The 12,831-nt window shown below is 43.7% G+C and overlaps 1 protein-coding gene and 1 pseudogene across 1 annotated transcript; both read left to right on the forward strand.

Annotated features, from left to right (window-relative positions):
* The first annotated feature begins 1,677 nt into the window (after window positions 1-1,677).
* Pnma1 (paraneoplastic Ma antigen 1) lies at window positions 1,678-3,990 on the forward strand. Its single transcript, XM_013017751.1, has one exon. It carries the CDS (start codon window positions 2,156-2,158, stop codon window positions 3,215-3,217), a length of 1,062 nt encoding a protein of 353 aa, XP_012873205.1. The 5' UTR covers window positions 1,678-2,155; the 3' UTR covers window positions 3,218-3,990.
* A 7,841-nt stretch (window positions 3,991-11,831) lies between these two features.
* On the forward strand, window positions 11,832-12,529 carry LOC105986645 (annotated as a pseudogene).
* Window positions 12,530-12,831: the final 302 nt, after the last annotated feature.

The raw sequence follows: 12,831 nt of genomic DNA on the forward strand, positions 1-12,831 counted from the left end.
GGTGCTGTCCTTCAGCTCTTCAGCTCAAGGCCAGAGCTCTACCACTTGAGTCACAGTGCCAGTTTTCTGGTGGTTTATTGGACATAAGAGTCTCACGGACTTTCCTGCCCAGGCTGGCTTTGAACCATGATCCTCAGATCTCAGCCTCCTGAATAGCTAGGATTACAGGCATGAGCCACCTGTGCCCAGCTGAGGAGTATTTTTATATCCAGTATAGATTGCATATAGAATGAATGAGGAACTGTTTCCAGATTGATGATGCTCCCAGAGGAGGCCTCTGCCTGGCCCTTGGGTACCAACTTCCTAGTGCTGCAAATAATAATCATTTTAGGACATAATGAGGTAGAGACCAAGAAAGCTTATCAGTAAAGCAAAACAAAGATAGTACACAAGCCAGACAGGTGTGTGTATCTGGTACAATGAGTGTTCTAGCATCACTTATTATATATTAAAAAGTAAGTTGGAGAGTTGTGCTCCCTTATGATCTTTCACATTCCATCAGTCTTGTCAGCGTTTTATCAGTTGGGCAAGTTGGTCTTCTCATTAACTTCAGGTCATTGTGACATAGATATTTTAGTGTCCTTTCAAAGTAAGGGCTCTGCTTGGTGCTCCCTTCAAGACAGGTATTCATACTTGAGATCTTGTAAAATACTTATGTGCCCAAAGGAGTTATTTTACTAAGGGTTTTTTGTTTTTGCAGTATTTTAAGATAACCTTGCTCAGTCCCCAGAGCACATTATTTGGACAAGTGGACAAAGGGAAAGCGCCTCCCTCTTTTCTCTTTTTAATAAATGCTACAGTTTGTTGGAGGAGTTTAAGGCTTAAAGCAAATAGTGCCTTTGTGCTTCTCATCAAGCTACTCACTAATACAGTGTTTATCTCTGAGTTTCTGGCTATTTCTCTTGTTTCATTTTCCTTCATCTAGCCTGCCTCACAACCTGATAAGTTGACTGGGGTGCATGCATTTTTCAACAGGATCAACACCAAGTTTAGGGTTGGGGGGATTAAGCGCAATTTTTATTTTATTTCTTTGCTAGTCTTGGGGTTTGAACTCAGGTCCTGGGCACTGTCCTTGAGCTTCTTTTGCTCAAGGCTAGCACTCTACCACTTGAGCCATAGCTCCAATTCCGGCTGAGGAATTGAACCCAGAGCTTCGTGCATGCTAGGCAAGCACTCTACCCCTAAGCCACATTCCCAGCCATTAATGCGATTTTTATGAGTATTGTTTAAAAAAAAAATGGAGCAGACGCTGGTGGCTCACCTCATACCTGTAATTCTACTCAGGCAGCTGTCAGCCCCAGCAGCAAAGTCCATAAGCCTTGCCAACAATTTACCAGCAAAAAGCCAACAGTGGAACTGTGGCTCAAGTGGTCGAACACCAGCCCTGGAGCCAAAAAAGCTCGGGGACAGCACCTAGGCCCTGAGTTCGAGGCTGGGCGCGTGTACACACGCACACACGCATAACCCTGGAGAATAGGAGAAGGAAATGCGCCCTCAGAATGGCGTTTCAGAGCCCTTCGCTCTCACCATGGCAACCAAGAGACCCGCTGGGCGCCGGAGCCCGCGGGTCTCGCGTTGTCTGGGACACGGTTGCCATGGCTACGCCGGCGCAGGCTCCGCGCGGGCTGCTCGAGGGCGGCCCCGCCCCCCGGTGCCGCAGTAACGTCTCAGCCGGCGGGTGCGGGAAGGACGCGCCGCGGCCGCGCTGCGCAGAAACAGCTGCTGCGGCCCGCGCTGTGGGCCGCCCTCTCTCGCCCTCGCCTCCCTCCGCTGCCTCCAGCCTCGCTTCTCCGACCTTCCCGCACCTCACTCTGGCCTCGCTTCCCACGAAGAAGCCACTCGCCGGCTGGCCCGGCCACCGGTGCTGCGAGCTCGGGGCCGCGTCTCCCGCCGCCTGCCAACCACCGCCCGCCCGCCCGCCGACCCCAGGAGCGTGAGCGCATCCGCCATCTCCGGCTGCGCCAACCCCACGGCCGCAGACCCGGGCTGGAGGTGCAAGATGGCGTCGGCTGCGTGACCGACCCGGCGGCCTCGAGACCCCCGCCAGCCCGGCCGAGGCCCGGAGGGCGGCCCGAGGACCCGGCGAGGCGGCGAGGCTTGCGTGCGCCCGCCCAACCTGCTTCCGCAGCCTCGGCCCCTCGGCAGCTGGGGGAAGATGGCGATGACACTGTTGGAAGACTGGTGCCGGGGCATGGATGTGAACTCCCAGCGAGCTCTGCTGGTCTGGGGGATCCCCGTGAACTGCGACGAGGCCGAGATCGAAGAGACCCTTCAGGCTGCCATGCCCCAGGTGCCCTATCGGGTTCTCGGGAGAATGTTCTGGAGGGAAGAGAATGCCAAGGCGGCCTTGTTGGAGCTCACCGGCGCCGTGGATTACTCCGCCGTCCCCCGGGAGTTGCCGGGCAAAGGCGGCATGTGGAAGGTGGTCTTTAAGCCGCCGACTAACGACGCCGAGTTCCTGGAAAGGCTACACCTCTTCCTGGCTCGCGAAGGGTGGTCCGTGCAAGATGTGGCCCGCGTGCTCGGGTTTCAGAGCCCGGCCCCGGCCCCGGGCCCAGAGATGCCGGCGGAGATGCTCAACTATATTTTGGATAATGTTATTCAGCCTCTCGTGGAGTCTGTCTGGTACAAGAAGCTGACGCTGTTCTCCGGGAGGGACGTCCCGGGCCCCGGGGAGGAGGCCTTTGATCCCTGGCTGGAGCACACGAATGAGGTCATAGAGGAGTGGCAGGTGTCGGACATAGAAAAGAGGCGGCGGTTGATGGAGAGTCTGCGGGGCCCCGCCGCTGACGTCATCCGCATCCTCAAGACCAACAACCCGGCCATCAGCACCGCCGAATGCCTGAAGGCTCTGGAGCAGGTGTTTGGGAACGTGGAGAGTTCTAGGGATGCGCAGGTCAAGTTTCTGAACACTTATCAGAACCCAGGAGAAAAGTTATCGGCCTACGTCATCCGCCTGGAGCCTCTCCTGCAGAAGGTGGTGGAGAAGGGAGCCATTGATAAAGATAGCATCAACCAGGCCCGGCTGGAGCAGGTCATTGCCGGGGCCAACCACAGTGGGGCCATCCGAAGGCAGCTGTGGCTGACGGGGGCCGCGGAAGGGCCGGCTCCCAACCTCTTCCAGTTGCTGGTGCAGATTCGCGAGGAGGAGGCCAAAGAGGAGGAGGAGGAGGCTGAGGCGGCCCTTCTGCAGTTAGGCCTGGACGGACACTTCTGAGTCCCTGGAGAGGGGCTGTATAATGGCGCCCCACCACAGCTGCTTTGCTCGTCCCTCTGCAACCTTGAAGGCCTGTCTGAGTAGTAAAGACCTAGCCTCGTTCTGTTTCTGTTGTTTATTGGGGAGGGGGGGCGGAAGGAGGGGTATGGGAGGTTGGGGAGAGGGAAGGAACGGGGAGTCAGACCGGCCTATTCATGTAACATTCGTGAAATTGTGCAAACACCATGAGCTGCTGCAACAACATAAAGAGGGTCGGGCTGACTCAGATGCCAGGGAAGAGCTGGACCCAAGTGCTTGCTGTAAGCTGTTTTTAAGACTTCGTTGGCAGTCGTGAAAACCATGAACCTGTGACGCTTCCCATCCAGGTAATTCAATGTAAAATTGCATGTTCAGATGCTTAGTCCAGGCTTGGCTCACAAGAAGTGTTTGGTAAAATTGTGAATTATTTTACTAATGTTGTGAAGTTCTCTTTACTATAAATTGCTCCTCATATTACTGAAATGTAAATTAGATATTATGCAACTTTATGATGCAAATTTCTTCTCAAGATGTGGGCCCATTTAATTAAAAAGTATTCTGAGTATAAAATGGAGTTTTTAAAAATACTGCCGTTATGGAGCTGTGTAAATTTTTCATGAGGAGGCTGATATGCACTAGTTGATCCATTCCCCTACTTCAGATCTTTTGTCATAGTTCTTGTTTAGGCTGATTCTGTGTTCTAAATTTGAGGCTATCAAATAGATGTATGCAAATAAAAGTAATTTTAAAATTTCTGTTGTCTTGTTGTTTGACAAGTATATTTCCAGTGTAAATAACTGCATCCTTTTTCTTATTAAAAAAAAAAGTTCCCCTATGTCATAAAATCTAACCTTAATTACTATGTGAGTTTAAATTGCAAATACTCTAATGTACTAAATATTTACTTTTTCTAGACAAATGTTACCTTAAACTAGACTTTTACTAAAAAGTTTTAGAAAATCGGAATACCTGACTTTTTTTCTCCTTTTAAAATCACTTTGTGGGCTGGTGGCATGGCTCAAATGGTAGAGCACTTGCATAGCAACTAGAAGGCCCAGAGTTCAACCTAGTACCATAAAAAGGTGTACTTTCCGGCTAAGAACTTGTTTCACTGAAAAACTAACTATAGCTTCTCACACCTGTGTAAAGTGATTTCTTTTTTAGTATCTATACCAAGATGTGAAAAGGGAAAGACTTTAAAATGTTTGCCTGTGAAAATATTTAGTGACTACAGATGTCTTGAAGTTCTTAGGAAAATCAAGTAATTTTCATTAAGTGATTTGGCATTTTTCCCTTAAAGTTTTAAAATTATAACTGATATAACCATATACTGTGGAATTGATAAAGGTGTTTTCCCCTTTTTCTGTTCACTCATATCTTTGCACATCTCTGTTCCTCCATTCTCACAAGTGCATATCTCACAATTCTTGTCCTTCTCCCTCAACTGCTATGCAGTTCTTCACTTCCACCACAAACATTTGCAAGACCCACTTGTCCCCTTCCCTGTCCACTCCCACCAGTGGGGAGAGTGCAGACTTCTCCTGCACACTCTGTGCAGGCGTGCACTTAGCACTCTCCATTCACGGGAGTACCATACCATTCTCCCACCCTCAACATTCATTCTACGTCTCATGTTGTATATACATATGCCCTTTGTATCGTATTCTAACCAGGCACACTCCCATACATACCCATATTCACAAAAATGGGGTCCGTTTTTAACCCAGTATGTTATGGGTATCCACTGTACAAAATATATGGGTTTTTGACTGGTATTTTGGAGGACAGGCTTCTGTGGCCCAGGCTGGCCTCAAACTCCTGATCCTTCTGCTTCAGTCTCCCAAGTGCTAGGATTGCAAGTATGGGCCACTAGACCTAGCCTTTATCTTTTCATCACTGCAGAATTGATTACATCATAGGAAAAAAGGTCTTTCTTTTAGTATTATATCTCACATACTTCTAATGCAATACGCAGATGTACATGTCAGGATTCCCAGAAACTCATCCTTTTGTAACAAACTCAGGCTGGCCTAGACATTATATAGCCAGACTGACCTCAAACCCTCCTTAGTCTTCCAAGATGCCCACTTTGTCCTAGAAAACAATGAACTATGATTTTTCAAGGCTTTCTCTTTATAGGCTCAGAAATCAAAATATATTTTTTAAGTCAGACGCTGGTGGCTCATACCTGTAATCCTAGCTACTCAGGAGACTGAGATTTGAGAATCTCAGTTTTTTACCAGCTCAGACAGAAAAGTCTGTGAGACTATTTTTTTGGGGGGGAGAGGGGGGGGTCAGTCGTGGGGCTTGAACTCTGGGCCTGGGTGCTGTCCCTCAGCACTTCAACTCAAGGCAAGCACTCTACCACTTGAGCCACAGCTCCACTTCTGATTTTCTAGTGGTTTATTGGAGATGAGTCTCATGGACTTTCCTGCCCTGGCTGACTTTGAACCGCGATCCTCAGTAGGTAGGACTACAGGCATGAGCCACTGGCATCCAGCGGGTGAGACTTATCTCCAATTAAACACCAGAAAATGAGATGTGGAGCTGTGGCTCTAGCGTTGAGCAGAAAAGCTCAAGGACAGTGCGCAGGCCCTGAGTTCAAGCACCACAATAACAAAAAAAAAAAAAAATGTATCCTTATACTTGGAATAAGTAGAATCTGCACTATAGTGCTTGTCCAAAATTATATTTTATCTGCTAGCACAAAATGTACACTTGTAAAATGTCTAATGTTACTGATACTGTGGTGGTGGTGGTCTTGAAGGCTTGCCAGCTAACCTTTATCTTATGTATGTTTGTAAGTAAAGCAAGGACTAAGAATGGCAAGTTCAGTAATACTGTCCCTGGAAGATTTCCAGGGGTTAAATAATGCTGGAAGGTTTATAATTCCAAAAATAAATGTTATCTCTGATAGTAAACTACTGAAAAAGCATAAAGAATTGTCTCCTCCTGTCCCTTCAACTTCCTCTCCCTCCCTGCCATTGCCTCTTTCTCCCTGCTCCTCTCCTTACTCCCACAGCTGCATGGACTATGTTACCTAAAAGGCTAGATTTCTTCACAACTGAATATAATTTGAAGTTCATGTAGATAGTCTCTACTAGTTCATTTAACCAAACAGGACACATTTTTTTTATAAAATAACACAATTTATTATTTTAAAACAAGTCACAAAATAACCTTCAGAAACAATATTTCTAAATAATTTAACACAATAAGTTTAGTCAAAGTCATGCTACAAAATTCTGGTGTATAAAAGATTATTACCAAAATATTAATAGATGGTAAAATGTTTTTCAGAATGGAATTGCTTCTAGAAGCCAAAGATTGTGGAATGACTCTCATGATCATAGCTGATAACCTGGGAGAAGTAGCTAGATATAAGTCTATTCTCCTTAGCTTCCAACTCATCAGACTTTTGATGGAAGTGACCCCTCCAGGCAACAGCACCTCAGAGCAGGTACCCCCTACTTAACTGATCAAAGAAGCAAAGAGCTTCCTAGCATGTAAGTTAGCCAAAACTTACATTTAGTCAGCATCAAAATTAACTTTGAGGATTCAGATGTGGGAAAGCCAAAGTTTCTATTCTAAGTAAGAAAATGACTTGATATCCCCCAGACAGGCAACTGGATGTAGTAGACAGGGAGATGACCCAAGTAGGGAAGCTGGAAAGTCCTGACTCTAATTATGCCCACAGACAGCAACTCTAGAGTGGGGCTTAGGAAGAACAAGGGTGGTTCCCTAACATCTCCATACTGGTGAAGTGTTTATCTGCCCTTTGCAAGTACTTTCAACAGCCAGGTTATAATTTTAAAGTGCAAATCTATGGAAAAATAGTTAACTCTCCCATACCCCTTTTTCAATTTGCTAGACCATAATTGGGTGGTTTGGTTCCCCTCTAACTTGCCCAATATGAGAAATTAGCTAAAGCCCAATTATGATTTCTCCACGTATTGAGAAATGTTATTCATTCATCTTACATCCAAAGATAAGACTTAGTCTAGTTTTTCTTTGTTTTCTTCCTTTGCAGTTACCAATGAATAAAAAATGGAGAAATATATACATATAGTATTTCTACAAGCTTAATGCTTTTTTAAAATGTAACTTCATTTAAAATTTTTCATCTATTTTATAGTTCACTAAAAAGAAAACAGTATTCCATACTTGAGAAAAGATAAAGGAACATGATCAAGTTAGCCATGTCAGAAGCACCAACTCTTGCTACACTGACTCGTTTCATTATTTATAATCTTGTTTCATTATCCCACATACTAAAAAATGAATATCTAAGGAATAGATTTCTGGTAAAGAGTAATTTGCTGTTTAACAGTTCTCTTTTTCAATAATTTACAACATTAGTCTTAGCAAACAGTCTACTGCAAAGGCAACAATCACTCATGACCGATGCTTTGACACTTCCCCTAATTTTTTTGAAATAAATTATTCAAATCCAACTTTTGTAGAAAAGTCAGCCGCTTTCCTATTTAGAAGATGCAATTCCTTAAACATTGCCAACTCTGAGAATAAGTCAACAGTAAAGATTAGTTCTCATCCACTGGCACCTATTCACACAGAAATGACCAGGCAGGACCACATCAAAGTGTCCTACCCACCTGAATCTGTGCAGCCGTCCAGTAAGCTTCCCAAGTTACGGACCAGCTAGAAGTAGGCATTCTTTTCACGACACTCAAACTTTCAAACATACTAAACTGTATGCAATATCTTTCTGTGTATAACATCTGCAATAAGTTGTTCATTATTAAGCAAGGAATAATGATCTATTTTTAAAATAAAACCAAGTCAGCACAATTTATCATAAAGTTGGATTCTGTTGATAATAACAGAGAGGTAGGTTAATAAACATGGTCCTAAGACAAGCAAGGATACTAAGAAATAAAATCTGAGAAACGATAAGTTGAACCTTCCGGCCCTGAGTTTTTAGTTCTATGGGAAATTTATATTGAACATTACAGAAAAGGGATATCTCACTGGCCCTTCTCTTCCTTCCATAACGATGAAACACACTGCTTTCTTCACACTCTAGTGGCCTACGGCTACAAACTGAAAATAAATGGACCCTGGACAAAAGGACTGTTGGAGCAGAAAGCACTGGTGCTCCAGGAAGAATTTCTTCCCACACACCTTGTCCCAGCAGGCAGGTGGCAAGGTCTGGAGACATCACAACTGTGGAGGAGGAAGAGGTGCTACTCACCTGGAGTAGAAGCTAAAGATGGTGCTAAATATCTTCCAGTACACAGCACTGCCTCCTCCATACAATGAATCATGCACCCCAAAGTAATTAGTGCCAGAGTTGAGAACCTCTGGCTTAAAGGAACAAACTCCTATGAACTGAGAAGATAAAACCTTTCAAGGCCTGCCTACATAGGCCATAAAATCTGAATTATGGGACATTGCAAAGTTAAGTTCCTTGGTAGACAAAATCAAGTTTGCTGTGAAACATCAAACACCAGAGCGATTCCCGAGCTGTACATGATTAGAAATTCAAATGATCCATGAGTATAGATAGGAGCACACACAGCGTCCACTCCTGCTCTGTCAAACATCATAGCTCAGACGCATAAACCAAAGACATTTTTTATATCAACAGGATTTTCAGTGGTAAAGGATGATTTCTAGTACAATTTAGGAGAGTATCCTGAACTTTGTCTTGTACCCAACCTTCCATTTTTTAATTGCATGGATTCTGGCATTAAATCCATGGGCAGGGATGCATAGAAGTCACTCAAATATTTGTTAAGTGGGACTGAATATACATTTTGTCTGAAATGGACACAGAAAAGCACATTGCATTTCTCTGAAAATGACCAGTGATTAAACATAAAAGAAGAACATCAACTAACTTCTATATTACACAATTCAAAAAATCAAACACTAAAACTCTAAGCCATTTTCCAAACTCAATAATAAGTCATCCATTTCTAGTATACTACTGTCCGGGTAACATCTAGGAAATATACTTAATCATAGCAATATGGCTTCCAGCTTGCCTACTAGTTAAGTACAAACAATAAGAAAATATCACCAAAGAGAATGAAGATTCATTACCCATGACTCACAAAAGAACTGCCAACCCAGGTAAAGGTTTCTTCCTATCAGATTGAAAAGAAGACAGAAGAAAGCAGAAGGTGTTAGACTAAATGCTTAGATTTAGATTTAGAGTTGATTGTCAAAGCAGAGTTCCCATTTGATCAGAGCAACTCTCACAGAATTCTAGTAATTCCTACTTAAACAACAGCTGCAAATTTCTCAAGCCTAGGACTACTAGGCAATCACTCTCCCCTCTTTCACTGTGAGTTCACGGTGAGTTAACAGATGGGGAGGCAAGAATCTGCAGTCTCTGGCTAAGGGACTTTAGGCACAATTAGGCAGGGCGGGGGGGAGGAAGGGGGGAACACTGATGTCTTTTCTGCAGTGTATTCGCTGCATGGACTTCATCTGGTCACTGACATCTTCCATTTTCCATAAAGCATTATTTTCTTACGTGATCCATTCCAACCTGTGCACCTCATTATTGCTTTGCAGTGTTGAGGTTGTCACCTAAAGGCTGCACACAGGAAGTAACCTTCAAATGTGCTGCCATCCGCCTGGCAGCAAACACGCCGCCATCCTACTCATTCTGAATCATCTCCTCTTCTCTTCCCTTCCAACAACTTGCAGAACATACTTTAAGAGCTGTTAACTTAAAACGTCTCAAAAAATATTTTGAAATGCTAAGCTAATTTATGGAGAGGCACCAAATTCAATCTTTTAAGTCTGTACTCTTATAGCTGTAAAAGTGAGACACCAGGCAAAATCATTAGGACAACTTTGGATGTTATCAATGGTTAGCACTATGCCAGGACTACACACATACAGAGAACTATATGCCAAAGAAGTGTGCCTCTTCAGGCCAGGTCCACAAGAACCAAGCAAAATGAAGGATCCTGCCACTCACTTTAGCCACTCACCTGAACCACAGGTAGACAGTACACAATGACTGTACACAAATGGCCATGAATATGAGCACAAGCTAACTTCCAGTTGATAATTCAGTTTTGGAAAAACAGCCATCATTTCCTGGACAATAGGGCCTCCAAGACAGTAATTATTTCTTTTTTCTATAAAATTTCTGATTGGACTTTGGGGATCTTAGTCCTTGGGCTCTGGGACTCAGAGGGGAACCTCTTCTTGTCACCATGCTGTCTTCTGAAGCAAAGGCAAGATACACTTGTGTTTCTGCATCCTACAGAGATGGCCCTCTACAAATATTGAAGTATCTTTTAAATGCCTGGCTGAAAAAAAAAAAAAGACTAAGCAAATTGAACAAAGAGCATTTGTTCCTTTGCTATTAAAGATGACTGGTCTATCAAGATCAGTAGATGAGGCCATGCAGTAAATTAATGGGACCCAAGACAAAAATGGAAAATCTGGAGGCCAATGAGAGCGCAGACATGCAGTTCTGCAGGCGCGGCTCTGAGGCCCGGCCGTTGAAGGAAAACTCCATAGTTGGGAGTCATGGAGGGGCCTGGGCCGGCTGCAGCCACAAAAAGCTCCAGGCGCCTCTGTACAGTATCTTTACAATAAAATACAATTAGAAAAAAAAAAAGCTCCAGGAGTACCTACCAGCCAAGGGAAAACTGAAGAACCTAAATACCAAGTCTTACTGAGTGTATGGCTTACGTGGTAGAGCCCTTGCCTGGCAAATTAGATCCTGTGTTCAAAATCCTAGGACATAAGCCCTCAGAGGGCCTTATCTAAAAGTCAAGAACAATGCCTTGATCCTACCACCTTCTAAATCCACTATAAAACTCCAAAAGGATATTACCAGCTATGCTGTTCTGCCCATCAAATCTACAAGGACTATCCACATTAAACTCCAGTTTGGACCAATTGATATAGTGTCTCAGAAGCCAAAGTTGGAGCCACTGCTGAGCAAAATGCTGACTTCAAGATATGCTTCTTCTACCCCAAATTGTAAACCATACAACAAGAGTCAGCAGCAGCATTAAGCTGGGTCATCCACTGCAGAACTGCCAACAAAACCTAGGAAGTCCTCTACTAGAAGGGAACTGAAAACTACAAAGCAGCATGGAGCCAGTCAGGGACACGCTAAATGGATGAACTCCATGGTGAAAACGAATCTTTGGGTGGCTTTCTAAAAGAGATGAACAAAGAGAACTTCATCAGAACCAAAGCAAAAGCCAGATCCTGAACTATATACTATAAGTTAAGCCAAAGACTGACACTTACAAGCAAACCAAGTGCAGTTTGGCTCCTAAACAAGTATTGGGCAAAAGTTCAGTTAATAGTGCTGTTCTGAAAGACAGAGTTAATTAAAAAAATAATTGTTGGAGAAACACAAATACGGACTCTACCAGTAAAATCACAGCAACTCTCTAGAATTGCAGATCTTACAAAACCAAGAGAAAATCCCTCAAGACAGTTCTCTCTCATTTTATTCACACTCCTAGTAGGTCTCAAGAATCAAAGAAACCAGTGGTTAAGGGCCAATAGGATATAAAGGCCAATGGGAGTAAATATGGAAGACCAAATGAAACTAAATTACAGTCACTCCATACTACTGAACAGAAACTAAAACCCATGAGACTTACAACATATCCCAACTTGTTTGAGGGAGCACCAACCAACCAACATGCAAACATCAAGCAAGACCAGAAGACCAGGCAACATTCTCTAAGACCTCAGACATCAGTCATTCCAAGCACTCCTAGCATAAAAGCAAACAGAATCAATGACAACAGATTTAACAATATCTTTCAACCAAAAGCACAGACTTTGAACTCCGAGTTGAAAATGCTCTTCCCTCAAAGAATTTTCTGAACAAGACAGCTCCCAAAACTCAAGCAGGAATCACAACCATAAATGGGAGAGGAGTCTCAGATGATATTGAACCAATCCAAATATTAAAAAGAAGGCAGCAACAAAGGACTGAAAGAAACAACTGGAAGAATGGCAGAAATTCTAGGGGAAAATCTATAAATGCCCTCCTATGGAACTTAAAACAAAAAGAAAAATAATAGAAGAAATGAATATTTTATTCTAGAAGAGCATTGAAAAAGAAGAGGAAGAAAAGAAAGCACAATGGGAACTGTTCAAGAAAATTAACAATACTCTGAAAGAATGTCTGCAGCACATTGAAGATGGTGTGCCTTTTCAGACATATTTACAGTATTGCCCAGCAATCCTAAGGCTGAGAAACTTGCTAAATTCTGAATCTGCAAAGCAAAGTTGCTGGCAAGTAAAGGCATCTTTGATGTTTCTGGGCACTATTAACTGAACTTTTGTCCAAGACTTGTTTAGGAGCCAAACTACACTTGGTTTGCTTGTAAGTGTTCGTCTTTGCCTTAACATTAACTTTCTAACATTAAAAGTGGGCAGCACCAATACAAGAGTTACAGGAAGTTGTTCTTAATATTTTACAAGACCCAAACAGAACCACAGATGGGAGTTACTTTGAACTCTGGTTGCTGGAATCATAGCAACAGAAGGGGAATCTGGGCAGACTTGTCTTCCTCCAAGAGAAGCAACTGGTTATGGCAACACCCCACGTAACCAAGACAGAACAGGAGAATCTT

The sequence above is a fragment of the Dipodomys ordii genome, unplaced genomic scaffold (genome assembly GCF_000151885.1).
Source record: "Dipodomys ordii isolate 6190 unplaced genomic scaffold, Dord_2.0 Scaffold2, whole genome shotgun sequence".
Lineage (NCBI taxonomy): Eukaryota > Metazoa > Chordata > Mammalia > Rodentia > Heteromyidae > Dipodomys > Dipodomys ordii.